Below are 19,084 nucleotides of genomic sequence, written 5' to 3'. Positions count from 1 at the left end.
CTCCGGAGGCGGCCGGGCCGCGGGGAGGGCTGCGCTGCCGCAGCTGCTCTGCCCATTAGCCACGAGATCAATGGGAGCTTAGTGTTGGGGAACCTACTTCTTGTGTCTTAGCATCTGGCCGGATAATGGGCTCTTTTCTTGGAGAGTAATTACCCGCAGGCTCCCCTTCGCGAGCTGCAAGACCACTTGTGTCTGAAGGGCCTCATGTTCCTGCGCTTAGAGCTTCTCTTAACCTTTCCGAGGTGGAAGCTCATCAGGTCTTACGTAAACCAGGAAAACGTGTCCCAGTAGAGAAAAAGCTGAGGAAATTCACGTTATGGTAAGCAGAGGTCCTAAAGGAAGGCTGTGAAATAAAATGTCAAAACTTGAATCTTTGATACTTCAGAGGACGAGGGAAGGATTACGGGGCTGGAGTCCATGCTGTATCCATGCAGCATTTGGCTGGAGCTGGAGCTAGGCTGTTGTACACAGATGGAAGAGTAATTAAGAATAATAAAAGGAAAGAGACTTGGATTTGCTACAGTCTCAGCACATTAATTGTACTTCAGGGCCCAAATCATAACAGAGTCCTGCTAAAGGGAATCTAGAAGAGAAACCAAATGTCTTACTCTGTCCAAAGCTGACCGTTTAAGAGACTCTTGCCTTTATCTGCTGCCAGGTATTACTTCCAGAGTTTCAAATCTGCCAAAACCGAATTCTTGTTTGAAATATTTTTAGGGGAAGAAGAAAAACTATAGTGACACTCTTTAAGTACTAGTGGTGGGAAGGCAGAGCATGATGAATTGAAAGTATATACCTGAGGGAGCTCGAGAGAGAGCCTACAGAAAGCATATAGCATCGCTTTGCTGCCGGAAATGGAAAAATGGAAACATGAGGGTTAGCTGGGCTCTCCTCTCTTCCCAGCAGAGGTATCTGTACCAGTTGGCTAGCATGTGTTATCTGGACTGGTACTTAGCATTTCATTGGTCTTGTGCCCAAGGCTCGTGGTGATTTGTGCCAGCAAACTGAGGTCCTGCCTGTGCTTCCATGCAGGCTGAGCCTCTCTTCTAAATTGACAAGCAATTACATGGTTAATAGTATCAGTGTTAAATCCTCATCACTCAGCGGCCTGAGGCTTAATGCTTCATTAAGGCAAAGGCATCTAATAGCTCTCTAGGCTGGGAGCTGCCTTTCCTTTAAGGCCAAGTAGAAGTCGTTTGTCTAGAGGCTGCTTTTGTTCTCCCAGTCCTGCACAGGGACTGTAAGTCCCTCCAGAATTGAAGAGGATTCAGGAAAATGCTTTCGCAGGCAGATTTGTTGTGGCTGGCCTGATCAAACCTTGCTAATGGGACGGAGCGGCACCTGTGTCTGCGGGCTGTCGCTGCCTTCTCAGCGTGGCCGCGCTGGTCTGTCCAGCCCAGCTCCTCTCCCTGTGCTTTCCCGGGACGTAAAGGTGGCTCAGGCAGAACGGCCCTGCCCCAGGCACCCTCCAGCCCCCAGCACTCGGGGGTTTCTGAGCTGGAGGCTGTGTCCACGCGGTCATGTAATACCCACCAGTGGACCAACCCCTCGAGGCTCGTTGTCCTTCGTGTCCTGCTGGTTCCTTCTCAGCCTCCCCCGCGCTCTGTAGCAACGAGCTGCACGTGGCCGATGTGGTGTGTGAAAAGCGCTGCCCTTTGGTTTACAGCTGCCTTTTCATATTTCATTGAATATCCCCAGTTCCCTGTTTATCTTCATTCATCGTTTTATAGATTTGCCTTATGATATCATCTTGTGGTCATCTCCCCGCGGAGCCCGCGTCTGAGTTTGGTATGTCCTCATCTGGAAGCCATTGTGTTTCTCTGGCCACCCCGCTCTCCTCCTCCTCCTCGGTTCCTCTGCAGCTCTTTTTGAGCTGGAGAAGCTGGACTTGCATGCATAGATGGTGGTTTGAGGTGCAGGTGCTTGTAGATTCATGCAATTCCACAGTTCTGTTTTGTTCTGCTCTTGATTTCTTTCCTAGTCATTTCTAGCTTTGCTGCTGAGCTGATGTTTTCAGGAAACTATCCATAATGTCTCAGCATTGTCTGAGCAGTGATTTTCTCATTAGAGCCTGCTGTTGTGTATATATAGTTAACCTTTTTCTCCTGTGCATTACTTCGCATTTGTTAACATTGAATTTCATCTACTGTTTGTAACTGGTAGCTCTGTATTATGCAGCTCTTCCAGAGTTTTTCGGTTAGCTTAACAGCTACAATCACAACTGCTTCGGGATCATTTGTGAGCTTCCATTTCGCTGCTCGCCACGGGCTTTCCAGGTCGCTCATGTATGTTTTGAACAGCACAAGTCCCAAAGCAGATCCTGTCCTGTGTCGTGCTGCTGATAAATCTTCTTCCGTTGTGAAAACAGGAAACAAAGCTTGAGAACCAAAGCCCATCTTGAACTGGTTATGCGTCTGTGAGACAGCCTTTCCTTTCTATTCTGGCTCACTTTTTAAGTGCACTTGATGGAAGGACTTTTTCAAGTGGAATATCTTAATTTTCATGTTTGTCTCCCTCAGAGAATACTAATGAACTCAAGAGAGGACTTCTGAAAAGTTGCTCCATTTTATCTCCTAACGTACAGAATTTATCCACATACAGGCTAACTTTATGTGCTGTCCCTCAAGCACTCTGCTGGTGCAGAAGTCTCTGCTGGTGTGCAGGTCCCAGAATTATGTCAGGAGTCTTTTTAAGACTGACGTGTCGCCTGTCGTTTTGTGTGATAGGTCAGCAGCAGCTTTGTATCTCAGTTTTTCTTCTCCCCCTAAAGCCCTCTCTATCGATACATCGATCTGAAATACTTTATTTTGGGTGTCTCACCATTCAGAACGACTCTAATGTATAAACATCCTGTGCTACTTTGTAATGAATAGTGATGAAAATAATTTGTTTAGCTTTTCTGCGGTGCCCTTGCTCAGTTAAGTGCTGCTTCTGCCTGCTGATAGTTTATAGGGCCCTCCAAGGCCCGACCTGGCTTCCTGCTTCTGATGGCTTTGCAAAAGCTGTTATCCTTAGATTTTGTACTCTTAAGTTCCTTTGCGAAAATATTTTAGTTTTACTTAAATGTTTGTATAAACTTTCCAAAAGTTATACTTTCTCCTTTACTAATTTGGATGTGATTTTAACTTTATGAAGTATGGTCTTTTATGCTGAAGATCTTGCTGTGCTTTGGTTTTGGCCTATTCAGGATATATATAGAATTTAGTAGTGTATGTTCTTGTTTCAAGTCTTTGTTTCAAGAGGCTATATTAGCGGCTATCTCCATGGTTTTTGCAAGCATTTTACCCTTTTAGCCGTTCCTTTTCATGTTCCTTCAAGTAGCTTCTTCATTTTTTTTTTATGTGGTTCCCCTTTCAAAGTTCCTTTTTCCCCTCATAATTATCATGACAGAATAAAAGAGGCTTTTCTGTAGGCTTCTTGAAAAAGTCTGCTGTGCTCTTTGGGAAAAAGCACTCTTAACTGAGTCCTCTTTAGTCCATTCGTGTGATTCTTCATCTAGCACTTCTTCATGTTGTTTTATCACTTAATGTTTTTGTCCTGTCCTAATATAATGTTTACATGGTTATTTGGGAGCAGTTGAAGTCTCCATTCTGTTCTGCCTTTGCAGAATCTCTAATAGTCCCTAGCAGCTTCGTGGTAACTGGCACTGTGCACGTGAGAAATTAAGACATGGACAAAGAAGAACCTTAATGTTGTGTTTCAGGCGTTACGTTTTAATCCATGAATACTGCGTAAACTCTTTTGATATAATTAGGTTACTATCTTATAAATAATATTTTATAAGGTCTTTCACAGACTGATTTTCACAAATGGGTTTGCTTTCCTCTGCTCTATTGACTGGGGTGACTGCTGCTGCTGGCAGGAGGTGCTGCTATGGGGATCCAGGTGTTCAAGTGCAGCGACGTGGTGGGCATGGACTCCTGTGTCTGTGCAGTGGATGGAAGCGTGTATAGATCAGGGCTGTGGTGCCTCGAGGACCGAGCAGGCCTGTGCCAAAACAACTGTTGGGTGGCTCAAGTTGTCTCCATCCTTTCAGGCAGTAGGAGCGCTTCCCAAGGCAGGAGTGGTGAGGTCTGGACCTGGTATGGTCCGGACACTGTGGCTGAGCATGTTTTGTGGCAGCTGCTGCTGCCTTGGCCGCAGTGACATGCAGCTGTATGTGCTCTCTTGGGGCCCAAGAGCACCTCCAGCACGCGGGTCTGGTGCATGGTGCACAGGACAGTTTGCAAGCAGGGGCAGCATGTTCAACGCGATCACAGTGGGTGGTGGGACAAATGCACCCACTGGGGCTTTCTGCTGCTGGTTCCCGCTGCCGCGCTGTCCGTAGGCCGTCCTGAGCAGGACCTGGTGACAGTGCGTTCCCCGATTGCTCTCGTATGTGGGAAGTGTGTGAAGCCAGTCAGAGATGGAGCAACTGCCACACGCACGTGGCATGCTGCCCCTGCCTGTTCCCTTGTGGCATGGTGCTAGGCTGGGCAGCCTGTGACGCTGTTCATGAAACTGCTTTAAAATCACCCTGAGTCATTATCAACTTATTTTATTCCTAAACCAGTGCCTCTGGATTGGGAGAACGGATGAGCAATTTTCCAGCACAGAGACGTTAGAGTCGGGTCTTGGTCCCAACAGTTTTTCCACCAGTAGTCACCGTTTCTCACTCCTCCTACAATGAGGAGACGTATGGGAAGAGGACGTGCAAAAGTCTGCAGCTCGGTGGTTGTGAGTGGTCGTCGTGTGCCGTTTCTGTAGCCGTGGGCAGATCTGCAGCCGGGCAGCGCCGTTTCCTTCGACAGCTTGGGACGGTGGCACTTGCCTGGCCCACGTGTCCCACTGGTGACATCCGTCTTCCTGGGAGCCTTGTCACTGCCGTGGGGGATGGTCTATAGTGGTGGTGGCCGCGGGCTTCGGCGTGGGAAGCCACGTGATGGGTCTTTGGCTTGCAGGGGCAGCGAATGCAGGGAGTACCGTAGCCATACGGTAGAATAATAGAAATGATAATTGAGGAAATTTTGAAGCTGATTAAAGGCTTGACCTGAATGTGTTGGGAGGAGATGGAGCAGATTGGATCTCCTCCCACTCCGGAGCTGCCACTTGTTCTGCAAGAATTTGCTCTCAAAGCATTTTTTATGAGGTTTCTGAGTTCAGGCCCCTAACTCTTGTTCGTGTTAAGAAGCGTTTGTGCAGTTCTTAAGGGGACGTTTCTCCATGCGTTGAATCAGGATTTGTGCTGATGCAAGGCTCTTGTCAAAACTTAGGCCAGTGAATCCCAAGTGTGCGGATACATGAATTCATCCAGTGAACAGTTGGCAAATGAAACGGCCGCCACTGGAGAGGTGATAACTCAGCACATGTCCGAGTAACTTGCTGATTAGTAAAACATTTGCTGGCGTTTCACACTGAAGGCTTATTCGCACACAGAGGTATGTGAAATACGGAGACTGCCAACTGATGTACGTAGAATTCACATCCTAGCGTAATCCTTTGAGCTGCATCCCAGCGCGATCCAAGTAGACCCTCAAGCACAGACAAGGCCTGGGGTGGTATGGCCAAGCACCCTGCTTGCTTTGGGTCGCTGCATGTTCCCCGGGGACCGGGGCCCTGGGGAAGGCCGTTTCCGCCCCCCTTGCATGGTGCTCCGCAGCTGGCCTGGCTCTGCAGGAGACCAGACCTCGCTGTGAGTTATCGACGCCCACCCCGGCGAGGGCTCCCCGGCGCTGCAGAGGGAGCCTGGAAGAGGAAGGACGGACACGTTTCACCCACCGCCTCCTCCCGCGAGCCGGTCCCCTCCTGGGGGGAGCCTTTCCTGCAGAAGTCAGGGTTGGCAATGTGCTTAGAAGAACCTGCCCTTCGGATGCTCGAGCCCGTTCTCTGCCTCGATCCGAGTGGGCAGCCCCTGGGAACGTCCTTGGCTTTGCTCGGCCAGCACGGAGGCGGGCCTGGGGCTGTGCCGCTGCAAAGAGCCCGGCCAAAAACGTCCTTCCCCTGCTCGCTCCCAGGAGGTCAGGGTTATCCCGGCACGGCGCCGCCTCCGGAGCGGAGTGACGGAGCCGCCTTGGTAGTTCGTGGTGCTCGTTGGGGTGCTCTGCGGCGAACCCCCCTCTGGCCCAGCAGCTCTCTCCGCAGCGCTGGTGGGGCACCGGCGCTGCCCCCGGGCCTGGGAGAAGGTTTGATGGCAGGAACCCTGGGGTGGCTTGATGCAGTCCGGCGGGACTGAGGGACTTCTTTTTTTTTTTTTTTTTTTTTCTTTAAAATAAGTGCCAGCTAAAGAAAAGAGTTAACGTGAAGTTGACTGACTTCTGCCCTGCAATTAAAGCCATTCAAACCCGCTGGGGCGCTGCGTTTACATTCTTTACTGAGGCACAGGGTGTAATTACATACGTATAATTTAAACTGTGCATATGCATGTGTTCCTATTATGCACCGAGGAGCGAAGGAAATTACCCGGGAGTTAAAGGGGGAGGAAGGTGCGGGGAGCCGGAAGGGCTGGCGGCGGGGGCGCGTCTCCGCCGTTGCGAGCGCCCCTGGACGGGCGCCCGTGCGGGTCGTGGCATCCCGCCTGCACAGTGCCCCCGCCCGCTTTGCGGTCAAAAACGCCCGGAGGTTTATTGGTAAAAGCTCTCCGAGTCCTCGCTCTCGTCGGAGCTGTCTCGGGGCTGCGGCCTTGCTCTGGCAGGTCCCGGGTGGACGCACAGGGACCTTTGTGCCGCGTTAGGCAGAAAACCTCCCCGGGCTGGGGAGAGGAAGAGGCGGGTGAGTCGCACGGTGATTTGCGCGGGATCACGGGAGAAGCGGCAGGCTGGGAACCGAGCTCGCCGCTCTCCCGAGCACCACGTTAGTGCCTTGGCCGCAAGCGCCTTCCTCAGCCGCCGCCGCTCCCGCGCCGCGGCCACGGCCGCCTCCGGGCGCTCGGGGCCCGCCGGGCGGCGCGGCGAGGCGAGGGGGGCTCTGCGCTCTTTCGCCTTCGGAGAGCAGTGCGGTTAGCAGCTCCCGAGCGGCAGGGCGAGGCTTGGCCGGGCTGGAGGACCGGGAGCGAGCGGCGCTGCCGAGGGCTGCGGAGAGCTGGAGCTGAGCGTATCGAACGCCTGCTGTGGGCTGCGGAGTGAGCAATGAAGAAATCCCGAGATGCCATAACGGGAGGGTGTGAGAACGGTGGGGAATGAGCCCCGCTATTGAAGGGGGACACGAATGCTTGTGAGGTCCCTGACAGTCCCATGCTCCAGCCGCTGGAGGTTTTCGTACTCTTTGATCACAAATTTCTTCTGCATTTTGTCTTACCGCTCGGTGATGCTTGTGAACAGGGTCCCCAGATGGGAAAGAGAGGAAGCACACGTTCCCCCTTGGTCCTTGGGATTCTTGTGAACTAGCCTGAAGCAACTAGTGCAGACTAGAGAGCTGAAAAAGCTGCCTCACTCCCCATTTGAGGGAACCCAGAGCATCCAAATTTCCACAGCACACAGCTATTTTTGAAACTTTCTCCTGTTACGTTATTTGGCTTCCCCCTAGGTGACTCAATCCACCATTCAGGAGATGGCTGCCCAAGCACAAGCCGGGGACCTGCCTCGCACCTCTTGAATGCTCTTCATTTCTTACAAATGCTCTATAACATTTTGTCTCTTTTCCTTACAGCCACTTCTAATGGGACTCTGGATGGCCTGGAGAACAGAGAAGGAGGCGTTTGCCAGACACGCTCCATGAAGATTGTCATGAAAGTGGGGCAGGGTGAGTAATTCTGTGCCCTAGGGTTTCCCATCAGACAAAACACTGAAATGTGTTATACTTCCTTTGGTGCTGTGAAATTCAGCACTGCAGAAATGTGCTGTTCAGCCCTTCTTGAGAAGTTGGCAAAGTGCTGCAGGGACAGAAGGTCTAAAACTCCTGAAAGGACTGACTTGGCAGAGCTAAAGACTTTCTTTTTGCTTAGTTTTATCCTGGGGGAATGATCAGCAGGGAGCAGAAGAGTGAGAAGCTGGTTTTGTTCCTTGATAAGATTATCAATTTGAATTGATTTTTTTTTCAATAATAAATGCCAAAAGCCTCTAGCTCTCAGCATGCTATAGCAGATCATTCCCGGAAGAACGCCCCTTTTTTTCTCTGTGCATATCAGAGGAATAGAGAAACCATCCCAAGTCCACTTTTGTCCAGACATCATTATAGAACTGCTTCTTGCACTTTTTTCCCAGTATCCCCAGACTCCTTGTCCTTCCCACCCTTGAAAAGGGGAGAACATGTCCTCCAAAAAATGTTTAATGTCATGTTAGGTGTTGCAAAGAACTTGATCACTGCAGTTGCACAACCAGTTGAAAGTCTGGACCTGGATGTGCTTGCAAGTAGAGCACTTGGTTGCTCTAATTGCCTAACAAAACGTCCCCATCAGGTTGACTTTGCTGCAGGGGAGTGAGGAAGAAAAGCACTCTGTATGAGGCAGAACTAAGTGGATTTGGAAGTTATCCTCAAATTGCTTAACTTATGTGATGCAATTTCCAACAACTTTGTTTTATGGCAGCCTGTCTTTTTTGTTGCGGATCTGAACCCGAGCCCATGTTCTGGCGTGCTGTTGTTGTTTCTGGATCATAGGGAAACTGAGGCCTGGCCAATTGCTGCTTTGAGCCAAGAGGACTTTCTGAGTTAATTCAACAGAACTTCACTTTTAGGATCTTTCTTTTTTTGTCGATATTTGGGCTCGTTTAGTGCCTTAGGATTAAAATGTTGTAATTGTCAGTTCTGTATTGCCTTGTGTTTCACGGCCGAGCTGGAAGCTAGTTGTATGTGATCAATGAACTGTGCGAATGCACAGAAGCTGGAGAAGCTCTGCGTAGTCCTCTCCCTTTACGGGCAGCATGGCTAGCGCACTGCTGCGAAGGAAAGTGTTCGCCCTGTTTCCCATTAGTGGCAGAGCAAAGCCGTGAGCGGAGCTCTGCAGTCAACACCGGGCTGCCTTGGCTTCGACTTCCCTTTCGAGCTGGGTGCAAGGTGTGAGTTTGAGCTGCTGTGATCCAAGGCAACTGCAGAAGATTTGTCTGACCAGAATGGAAGCAGTTGGCCTCTCCTTGCTTGGCTTTTTCCCAAGTGGGAGGTTATCCAGGCTATCAGAAAGGAAAGTGTAAGGATCCAGGTGCTTTGCTCGAATAGCACAGAACACAGTTTTGGCATGGAAAGTGGTCTCAGGACGTGCCAGGCGTCCAGGACATGCTTTGAGCTGCGCAGGCTTTAACCCGCGGACGGCAGATCTGCGTGTGCAGACCTGGCGCTGCCCGCTGCAGGTTCGCCGTGCCGGAGGAGCTGTAAGCGGTAAGAGTCCCTGAGCTGGAGGGAGCTGCTGGTCCTCTAGTGGCAGAACTACTCCGAGGGCATCGCGAGTGGTGACACGGTGGCTGCCTGCCCGCGGGCGTGCTGCAGCCCGAGCCCTCGGTGCCTCCCCAGGAGCCGTAGCCCTGACGCAGGCGGGAGCAGCGGTGGGAGTAGGGCCTCGGCACCGAGCGCTGGGCTATGGCCGAGTCCCTGTTCGGCTCCAGCGTGCGCCACTGTGGCGTGGCTGTGGCGTGCTGGAGCTCTCTAATCCTTCTTGGCAGGGGATTTTCTTTGGATGGAGAAAGCTCCCAGAAAACTTCCCTTCCTTAAACTGCGGAGTTCCTCCCAGCTCCAGTGATGCCACAGGCTCGTTCTAGCAGCCGTCTCTGATGCAGAGCTCCTGGTGGCTGCTTTTTATTATTTTGTTTTCACTTTGGGGCCAATATTTGTAATAAACAAAAGAACTAGTGCTGCAGTCTTGGCAGACTCACTGCCTTTGTGTTCACTCTGCTGCCCATGCTACAAACTTGTTCAGACCCACGCATGAGAGTTCAGAAAGCATAAAAAGGGAGGAGGGTGGTGATTGGGATGGGAAACTGTTCCCCTCAAGTACTGAAACGTTTTTGCTTTGCTTTGCGCCCCTGTATTCCTCTCTCACGACCTCCAGCTGCTCCACTTTCTTCCTTTCATGGCAGTGCTGAATTGAACTTCATTTTTCTGTTTGCTTTTTGGGCGGGTGCTGTTCAGGCGGAAGCAGCCACAGTCCCTGACCTGAAGACTTCATGGTCCTGATGGAAAATGGGAGGTGGGGAGAGGGGCAGGAGGTTTGCTAACTGCATGGCCTTTGCTTGGTGGTGAGTCTGGGTCTGTTGCCTGCTCTTACTTGTGCTCCTTTGAGGAGTGCCAAGCTCTGCTGCTATTTTGGTAACTCCTGCGGTTGGGCTCTTTCCTTTCCATGCTGTGTCACGCTTCCCAGGCTGAGGGACGCTCGCTGGGCTCCCAGGCTGCTGTCGGCTCCCTGTGGTTGGCAAGTTCTCCACGTGGTCAGTCCATGCTTTATTTTGTAGCCAAGTCACATCTGGTGAGGGAGGGAAGGTTTGTGGTCCCTGTGAGCAGGCATGGCAGTGTGTTTACAAGCACCTGAGTGACCACCCATGGTCTGGAGGAGCAGGGGAGGCAGCCACTGCGAGCTGTTTTGGATGCACCATCTGCTCTCCTGTTGGCCTCTCCCAGCTCATGAAATCTGTCTGGCTTGGTGGCCCTTCTTGAAGGAACTCCTGGGGTGGCTGACCACTGAAAACCAAGTATCCTTGGGTGCTGGACATGGGACTGGGTGCTGCCTTCCCTTAGTAGGGCTGCAAAACCCCTCACTGAGTTATGCTGGAGGGAGGGATGGGGCTGCGTTGTTGCCTCCCTTTCCAAGACAGAGCCACCCAAAACAACGCAGCCAGCAGCACCGTCCCCCTGCCTGTTTTGTAGGCCTTTCTAGAGAGAGTTTTGTTCTTGAGCTTGTCCCAGGGCTCACACAGCTCGGTTATAGCAGCCCTCCAGCCTGCAAAGAGAAGGCTGTAGTACTTTTCTGGAGGAATCTCCTTCTCCTGATCCTTGTGTTCCTGTTTGGGTGCCCCTGGCCTTCCTGGGGGCAGGTTGCCTGCTGGCTCGCAGGCCGGCCGGGAGCGGGTTGGGGAGCCTCAGCAGCAGGACTGGTGTGCTACTTCACAAGCAAGTGGGAGTTTGAACATCACTTTTGCTTCAGGGTTTGGAAGTTTCCGGATGGCATGTCATGTTGCTATGATCACTGTGATTGGCTCCATCACTTCCTACCTACTGGATTCAGGTGGTTGCTCTGGTATTTATGGTCCTGTGCAACTCTGTCATCATCTAAGGGTTGTTACTGGCCGTGGTCTGGTATCTTCTCATTCAGTCCCTGCTTGCCTGCAGATGAACACTCTTGCATCTTAATCAGGCGTATCATTGCTGACCCTTGCAACTGTGCAGCTTTATCCTCCTTGTCTACGCCTAGGCGCTTCACATAGTCCCTTCGCCTTAGTGCCTCAGCCGTCCCTGCCTCGGTCTCGATGCTCCTTCCTCCCTGTCCCTGCCGTCTTCCTGGCTTTGTCCAGGGCTCCTCATTCAGGCGGGTTTTGTGCTTCCCGCTCTGCAGTTGACCTCAGCGCTCTGCACGTTTCTGGCGTCGTCCTATAGACTGTGAAAGAACAGGGCTTGATAGCTGCGCTTCTGTTTAATTGAAATGCCTCTGGTTTTGGCACCACGCTGTAAAGCGCTCGTGCTCCCTTGCCGTATGCCTTCTATCCACAGTCCCTTCCCACAGAGCTCTGCGGAGCTTTTCTCTCCTCTCCGTGTTTGTTTGGCAGCCTTTGGAATTAGTGTAATTCTCTGGGCTGGTTCTGTGCAGGTGGTGACGTTACACCAAGGAAGGGCTTAGCCTGTGCTGGGCAGGACTTTTTTTTCCCCCAACCAGTCTGTTCCATCTATTGTTTGCTGTATCTCAGTCCTGTGGGGTACAAGACCCTCCAGGAGGTTTTGGACGGAGCTGAGAAACACTAGTTTGTGTTCTGTTGGAAGACAGTACATGGAATATTGCCTGGCTGATTTGGAGGAAAGAAGCTGTCCTGTGGGTAAGGAGCTGTATGTAGTACCCCAAAGCTCCCCTGCCAATCTGCGCTCCCTTCCCTTGCCCAGGTGTGTCTGTTGCTCTCCTGGGACACTGGTCTTGAGTAGACAGGACAACAACCTTTTGCAAATGCCAACTGCTCTACCAGAGGTGTGGAGGAGAACAGTGGTTCCTACCCTGGTAGAGACTTGGGGGGAAATTGTTATTTAGATGGCGGAAACAGCTGTTGTCAAGTTTGAATTGAGGTTTCTCATCTGACCCTTCTCTTTTTTTTTCCCCAGATCCAAATGCAGTGATCCCAGAGCAGCTGACAACGAGTCGGCCTAGCAAGGAGTCTGACAACACAGTAAAAATTGTCACGCAGAGTCCACGCAACAAGATCCCTGTGGTTGAAGAGCCTGGAAAGCCAGGTAGGTTTTGCTGAGGACATCTTAGGAAAAGGGGATGGGACCTCTGTGTGCCTGCAGGGCCCAGGAAGTTGGCCAGCACCTGCTGTCAATAGGACAGAACCAGGTCTGGCTTGTTTAATGTGGATCCTAGTGGCTATAGGGCATTTTGGAGCAGAGATTTAGATCTGTTTCTTGTAAACATGGTGCAGGTTGCTGCAATCTCCACTGCTTGCAACTTCCTCTTGTCTTAACTCTGCATTTTTTGACCAAGATACTTCTCAGTCTGCGTTTTGGGGGAAGCCACAGGCAGCAAGACACTGCTGAAGGTTAGAGCAGCTCTGGGAAAGGAAGTTCTTGGATGTGTTTTCCCAACTCCTGTCTGTGCAGGCAATGGCTTTGCAGAGGGGAGTGCTGTTTCAGTGCTCTCCTCCTCCTCCTCTCTTTGTTTCCCATCTGTTCTTCGAGGTAGAAATGAGAGGGTTTGGAGGAGTTGAGGTCCTTGGGTTTTTGAGCTGAGCTAGTGTGAAAGCCCTTTGAAGGTGATTTCCTGAGTTCCTGACCCTGCTGAGAGAAAAGTGAAATCAGATGAAGCACGGAAAAGTTGCTCTTTTCTTCTCCTGCAATACAGACAGTCAAGCGGTCTCCCCCTCAGGGGCCTGGAGCTGCCACAGAGTGGGGGTCAGGAGAAGGTGGGGGGTCAGTAATAGGATATTGCGGGTCTACAGGTATCAGAACCCACTTTCATTAGAGCATTCAAGTCTGTTAAGGAGAGCAAGGGCTCCTGGGGTTCGTTCTGATTATAAGCCGGATATGAACAGCATTCTGTCTCCTGGCTGGACTGGAGACTATGAAAAGAGAGAATACCACTGCAGGGTGAGGGAGAGGACAGCCATAGGACCTTCTTTGTGGCTATCCAAGGTTATCTGCCCTATGATGCCCAAATCATGGAAACTGGGGTGAAGGGACTGGTAGGTCTGGGATGTACAGCATATGAAAAGGGATAGGAAGGAGTGGGACACTGCTGTGCTGATGTCTTTGTAGCACGTGCTCTTTCCTGCTCTTTCCTTCTGGAGGCCAAGAGCAGAGCAGGGCTGCTGTGTTCGAGTTCACTCTGCATGAGGAAACCGTTTTGCTGAGTTGAGGATGAGAGGGGGGCTCAAATCTGTGGCTCTCATCCACTCCATAACGTGAGATCCGTGCACAGATACAGCACGAAACCGAGCTCGTTCCAGCTGGCTGTTCAAAGCACCTTGTAGATGTGAACAGCAAGCTTCCTCTTCGACCCGCAGTCCACTGGATCTTCCTGGCTGTGAACCTACTGCTCTGCCGTGTTTGCAGCAGAGTGAAGATGCTGAGCGGAGGCTCCCCGTGTCTCCCAGGGCTGCTGTAGCAGAGAACGGCTCGGCATGTGATAGGTAGGCTGTCTTTTCACGCTGGTCTAATGCCTGTCTCCCCTTGCAATGCAGGTTCTGTCAACCAAGATGGGCAGGAAACCCAAAGTCCAAGCGATGGATTCTTTGGCTCCAAGGTTGCAATTTTTGCTGCAATTGGTGCTGGCTGCGTCATCTTCATTCTCATCATCATCTTCCTCGTCGTCCTCCTGATCAAGATCCGCAAGCGGCACCGGAAGCACACCCAGCAGCGGGCCGCAGCCTTGTCACTCAGCACCTTGGCCAGCCCGAAATGCAGCGGGAACGCAGGCTCAGAACCCAGTGATATCATCATCCCCTTACGGACTACAGAAAACAACTACTGCCCTCACTACGAGAAGGTGAGCGGAGACTACGGGCACCCCGTCTACATTGTCCAGGAGATGCCCCCCCAGAGCCCGGCCAACATTTACTACAAGGTCTGAGGAGCAGCCTCGGCAACCCGCCAATGCAAGAGCCCGAGAGCGCCGAGAGCCCCGGGGCAGCCGCTGGGGCTCCCCACTTGTGCGCTCGCTCTGTGAGGGAGGAAGCGAAACGACCCCCGCGGCAAGACAAGGGGAGCGCAAGGGTCTGGCACCAGATAGTGGATCACTCGCTCGCACGCTCTCGCTGTTTCTCCCCTTTGTATTTAGTTTTGTAGTTCTCAGCTTTTGTAATCCCAAGACTCGAGGGTGAGCCGTCAGTATCCTCCTCTTCTTCTCCAGACTGCGTCCCGGCCCTGGTCGCATCCGGTCCGGGTGCGGGCCTAGCGCCTGCCGCGCCGGGCGCTGTGCGCCGTGCCTTTCCTCGCTCTCGTGGACGCCGCTGGCCAGCCTGGAAACGCCGCTTCCCCTTTTGTGTTTTGGGATTTCCCGCTGTCACCTGTACGTTACTGCGTTAAGTACCCGTGTGTCTGGCGCTGCGTCAGCCGTTGCTTCGGTCCAGGAGGGCCCCAGGTGCCGGATCGAACGCCGGGGCCGTGGAGAAGAGCCTCTGCTCCGTGCGGAGCGAGCAGCTTTGGCGGGGAGGAGGAGGATGCTTTGCCTAGGTGCCAAGGTGCAGACAACTGTGCAGGGAGGAAGCTGGCAAACCCGACTTACTACTACTACTATTATTATTATTATAATTATTTTAATTTTTTTGTAACATTTTTATTTTTGTGAATTCTGGTCCAGAGTCCCGCCACCCACTACGCCTTCAGGCACACGCGATTGCCTCCTTCCACCATGCCGTCCTGCCGGCCACCGCTGGACGCGGGACACAGACTCCCACCTTCTCCCGTTGCTGCCATTTTAAACCTTTGTGTTCGTAGCTGTTGACTCTTGTTTTAGTCTCTTTATAAAAAGAAAGAAAGAAAAAAAAATATATATATGATGTCTCAAGCATTCAGTGCGTGAGAGAGTGCAGACGCTCGGCCTGCCCCGCGCCGAGCCGGCGACCTCGTCCCTCCTTACAGCTCTTCTGGAAACTCCCCGAGGTGTCTTCCTCCCGGCGGCTCCCTTGCTCCTGCTCTTGGGACAAGAGGCCAGGCCCGCGTCTTGGAGACTGCGGAGCGGGGCAGAAGAAAAGCGTTTGCTGACGGTTTCTATCCGGCTGGGGCTGGGACCGCTGGAAGCAGCGTGTGGGGTGGGCGCGGGGCGGAGCGGGGCCGGCGGTAGTTATACGTACCTTAGTGACAGGTTTCGTCCCGGAGCCTTCGCTCGGGCAGGGTCTGCGGCTGGCCGTGTCCGGGGTCCAGCCCTGCAGCCTTCCTCCTTGGAGGCGAAAACTGGAAAACGGTCGGTTCTGGTGGGAGCTCGTGTCGGGGCAGACGGGGCGCGGAGGCAGCTCGCGGCGGCGGCCTCGCGGGCCCGCGGGTGCCGCCTGCAGCGCGGGGGGCCGGGCGCCCCGCGCTCGCCGCAGCCCCGGCTTGGCTCCGCTGGCAGCGAGCGCGAGGTTGAACCACGGGCTCCTCTGCCGCCGGCCGGGCCAAGCTGTGCCGAGCCGAGCCGAGCCGAGCCGCCCCGGGCCGCCTCCAGCAGCGATCCTGCGGGGCCGGGGCTTTGCCGGCCTCGTTGCGGGGGCCGCGTGCTGCCTCCTCCGCGCAGGACCGTTCCTGGCTCGCTGCCCTCTCGCCCGCGCCTGCCGCCTCGCCCGCGCCGCGGCTCCCCGGGCCGCAGCAGCAGGCTCCTTCCCTGCTTGCTTTTCCGATCAGAAGTGGCTGCTTCTGCTCGGGGAGCGAGCGCGAGGCCGGAGCGGGGAGCAGCGCGGGCGGCGGGGCGGTGGCGGGGGCCGACTCGGCCTCCTTCCCGCGGCCCCTCGGCTTCGCTGGGGCCCCCCGAAATCCGAGGTCAGGAAATGCCCAAAGAGTGCGAGAGCTCTGCAAAAGTGCCTTGATGAGCCGGGGGCAGGGAGGCGAGCGCTGGCCCGGGGAGGCTCAGCGCGGCCGGGGCGGCAGAGCGGGGAGGGTGCGGGTGCTTGCGCTGCCCTTTTTCCTTTGCCTTTTTTTTTTTTTTTTTTTTGTTCCTTTTTCCTTAAAGCAGGATGAAAGAGGAGTTTGGGGTCAAGCAGAGCAGCGTTCCCCGGCTCTCCTCCCCCGGCGGGTGTTGCTGGGCTGAGGACGCTCCCCCGGGGCGATAGCCCGGCCGCTGCCTTTAGCCGAGCGGAGCCTTAGCCCGGCTTTCCGAGGGGCTCGGCGCTCCGGCTGCCAGGAGCCGAATCGTGTCTTAGAGAAAATCCCCCTCTCCCTCGTCCCGCGAGCGAACCGGGGCAGGGGGAGCGGGCCGGGCCCCGCGCGGCGGCGGCGGCGGCGGCGGAGCCCTCTGTTTACAGGGAATTTCGCCCCGCAGCCCGGCCGGAGCGAGGGGCCCCAGCTGGCGGCTCCGCTTTGCGTCAGCCCCTCGGGGCAGGGCTGGGAGCGGAGGCCGCGGCGCCTGAGGCATCGCGCCGGGCCGGCCCTGCCCTCCCCTCCGAGCCCGGCCCCGGCAGCGCGCCCCGCAGCGCTCGCAGGGACGAGGAGGACGGATGCGCCCGGCCTGCGGCTTAGCGGCCCCCGGCAGCCGAGCTCCTTTTGCTGGGGGCAGCTGAAAAAGCTTGTAAATATGTGAAGAAAGGGTGAAATCTGAACTCTTAATTTTTTGCTGAGCACCTCGGTCTGCTGGGTCCTAAAACTGAGTGTCCCTTTGGTTCTTTTCATTGAAAGGATTGAAGTTTTTTGGTTTTTTTTTTTTTGTTTTGTTTTGTTTGTGTAAATACTAGTCTTTTTTGGAAGAAATACTGTAAAGATGTTTTGTATAAACTCTGAATTATTTTCTGGTTGCTTTTTCTTAGAAAAACAAATGAGAACTTAAAAAAAAAAAAAAAAACTTTTAACCACGAGAACGGGTGTAAAACGTTGTCATGCTGCGATCGAGCCCGCGGGGCGCTCCGCAGGGCGCGCGGCGTGGGCGCGCGGGGGCCGGCGCGGCGCTGGGGGCCGCTCCCCGGCGCCCCGAGTCGTGCTCCCGCCCGGGGAAGGCCTGGTCCCCCTCGTGCAACGCGGCCTCCAGCCCGCGCGGCTCCAGGCGGCGGGAGCTTTCCAAGGCGGCCCGAGCAGAGGGTCAGCAAAAAGAGCCTCAGGCTTCTCTCCCTTTTTTTAATCATTAAAAAAAAAAAAAAAAAGCAACGTCATGACGTTTAACTCAATGCATTGATTTGAAATCCTGATTTTTTTTTTCCTCCCAAGAGCCGTGGAGCTGCTCGCGTTGCAGATCCCCCTTTGCTGCGATCCCTTCTCTCCCGCTGACACCCGCAGGACCGGTGTTCAGGACGGACGGGGCGCTCCTCCTGGGCCGGCGTGGGGCCGGGCCGAGGGCCCCCGCCTTCGGGGCGGGCGGACGGACGTACCCCCCAAAGGCAGCTCCCGTTTCCCTGTCCTGCCCGTGACTTGCACGTGGCGCTGGGAGGCCTCTTTTTGCGGTCCCAGTTGCTCCCAGTAACCAGCCGGTTGCTCGCGCCCTCCGCTGTCGGCGCGGGGCAGCGGAGGAGTGTGGCTGCTGCCGCTTCGGCTGCCCCGGGCGAGCCGAGCCGGGCCGGGCCGGGCCGGGCCGGGCCGATGAGCTGGGAGAGGGGGGTTGCTCCCTGCCCGCCTGCACCCGCGAGCTCTGACCGCGGGCCCCAGACGCCCTCCGTGCGCCGCGTCGTGAGACGCCTCGGTCCGGCGTTTGCGGAAAGGAAACCGCTGGCGTTTGCCCTGGGGTCCCCGGTAGCGGCGGCCGTGCTGCGGGACGCTGCCCTGCGCTGTCCCCTTCCTCCCGCGCTCTGCCCCCTGAGCCCAGCGGCGGTTCGGGCTCGGAGAGCCGGCGCAGCCGGTCCCGCTCCGGCCGCTGGCGCCCCGCGAGGGGGACGGGGCTCCGGCGGGCGGGCGGCGGTGCAGAGCGAGCAGGGGCCTGGGGGGCTCGGCGGGTCCTTGGGCTGCTGCGCAGGGGCCTCCAGGGACGTTAGCAAGGGGTGTCCCCAAAGGCAGAGCGCGCGGCCGGGCTCAGCAGCTCCCGTGCTGGTTGATCATCTCTGGCTTCCAGTCGCGCTCCGTCCGCGTGTTAGGCTTCGGTCTGGTTCCCGGGCCGAGGCCCAGGGCGCTGGGTTCCCGCTGGCCATGCTTCCCCATGCAATGTATTCTTCTGTTCCTTCTTGTCATGTTCCTCTTTTATTCCTTTTGCCTTCTACACAGCTGCTTCCGCCCAGTAGCATATCATCATCATCAGTAATCAATAATATGGAATCTGAATTCCATGGAGCCATGATGGAACCTGATATATTGTTAAATAAAAGATTTTTTCCTATGGAAACCTGGCTGTCTGCTGTGTGCTTTTTTGCTGCCCAAGGTTCTCTTTTGAAATCCCAGCCTGGCTTTGAAGAGATCTGGGACATGTTAACTCATGCGTTTCATCGTGGGCTGGTGTTGGAGGGAGCTGTTATGTTTGTTTTGATAAGCATTAAGAATGGTGAATTTTTACATAACACTTCTAGCTGTGCGTGTACAACTCTGCAATGGTAAAAGACGCTAGTGCTTCATCTAGGGCCAGCGTTAGAGTTGATTCCGTCCCCCGACTGAGCTGCCGTCGCCGGCTGGAGCGTGGAAGGGGGAGCAGGGTGGGGTGCAGACGACCTTCCTGATGGGACTCAGGTTAGTGCCTGAAGGTCTGCACTGTCCCAACCACCAGGGCAGCGGGTTTCTCGGCAGTTCTTGGTCTTGGAACAGCTCTGCGTTGAGGACAGGCTTTTCTCTTGATGCTGCAGTGTAGCAGGTCACTGGAAATTGGCCCGAGGAGAAACGCGTGCTGCCGTTGTCATGTTGTGAAGGCTGCAAATGTCAGCGCTGACCTGTTAGCCGTGCCTCCTTGGGACTG

The 19,084-nt window shown here is 54.5% G+C and overlaps 1 protein-coding gene across 3 annotated transcripts in view; it reads left to right on the top strand.

Moving 5' to 3' along the window:
* The window catches only part of EFNB1 (ephrin B1), a 73,940-nt gene extending 58,639 nt beyond the window's left edge, over positions 1–15,301 (top strand). For all 3 annotated transcript variants that reach the window (XM_062584767.1, XM_062584768.1, XM_062584769.1), the window contains exons 3-5: positions 7,624–7,716; positions 12,202–12,330; positions 13,776–15,301. In XM_062584767.1, coding sequence (XP_062440751.1) covers positions 7,624–7,716; positions 12,202–12,330; positions 13,776–14,164 — 611 coding nt within the window. In that variant the 3' untranslated portion in view covers positions 14,165–15,301. The remainder of the gene's footprint in view (positions 1–7,623; positions 7,717–12,201; positions 12,331–13,775) is intronic.
* Positions 15,302–19,084: the final 3,783 nt, after the last annotated feature.

This window comes from Rhea pennata, chromosome 11 (assembly GCF_028389875.1).
Source record: "Rhea pennata isolate bPtePen1 chromosome 11, bPtePen1.pri, whole genome shotgun sequence".
In the NCBI taxonomy this organism is placed as follows: domain Eukaryota; kingdom Metazoa; phylum Chordata; class Aves; order Rheiformes; family Rheidae; genus Rhea; species Rhea pennata.
This window is presented reverse-complemented; position numbering and strand designations above follow the sequence as displayed.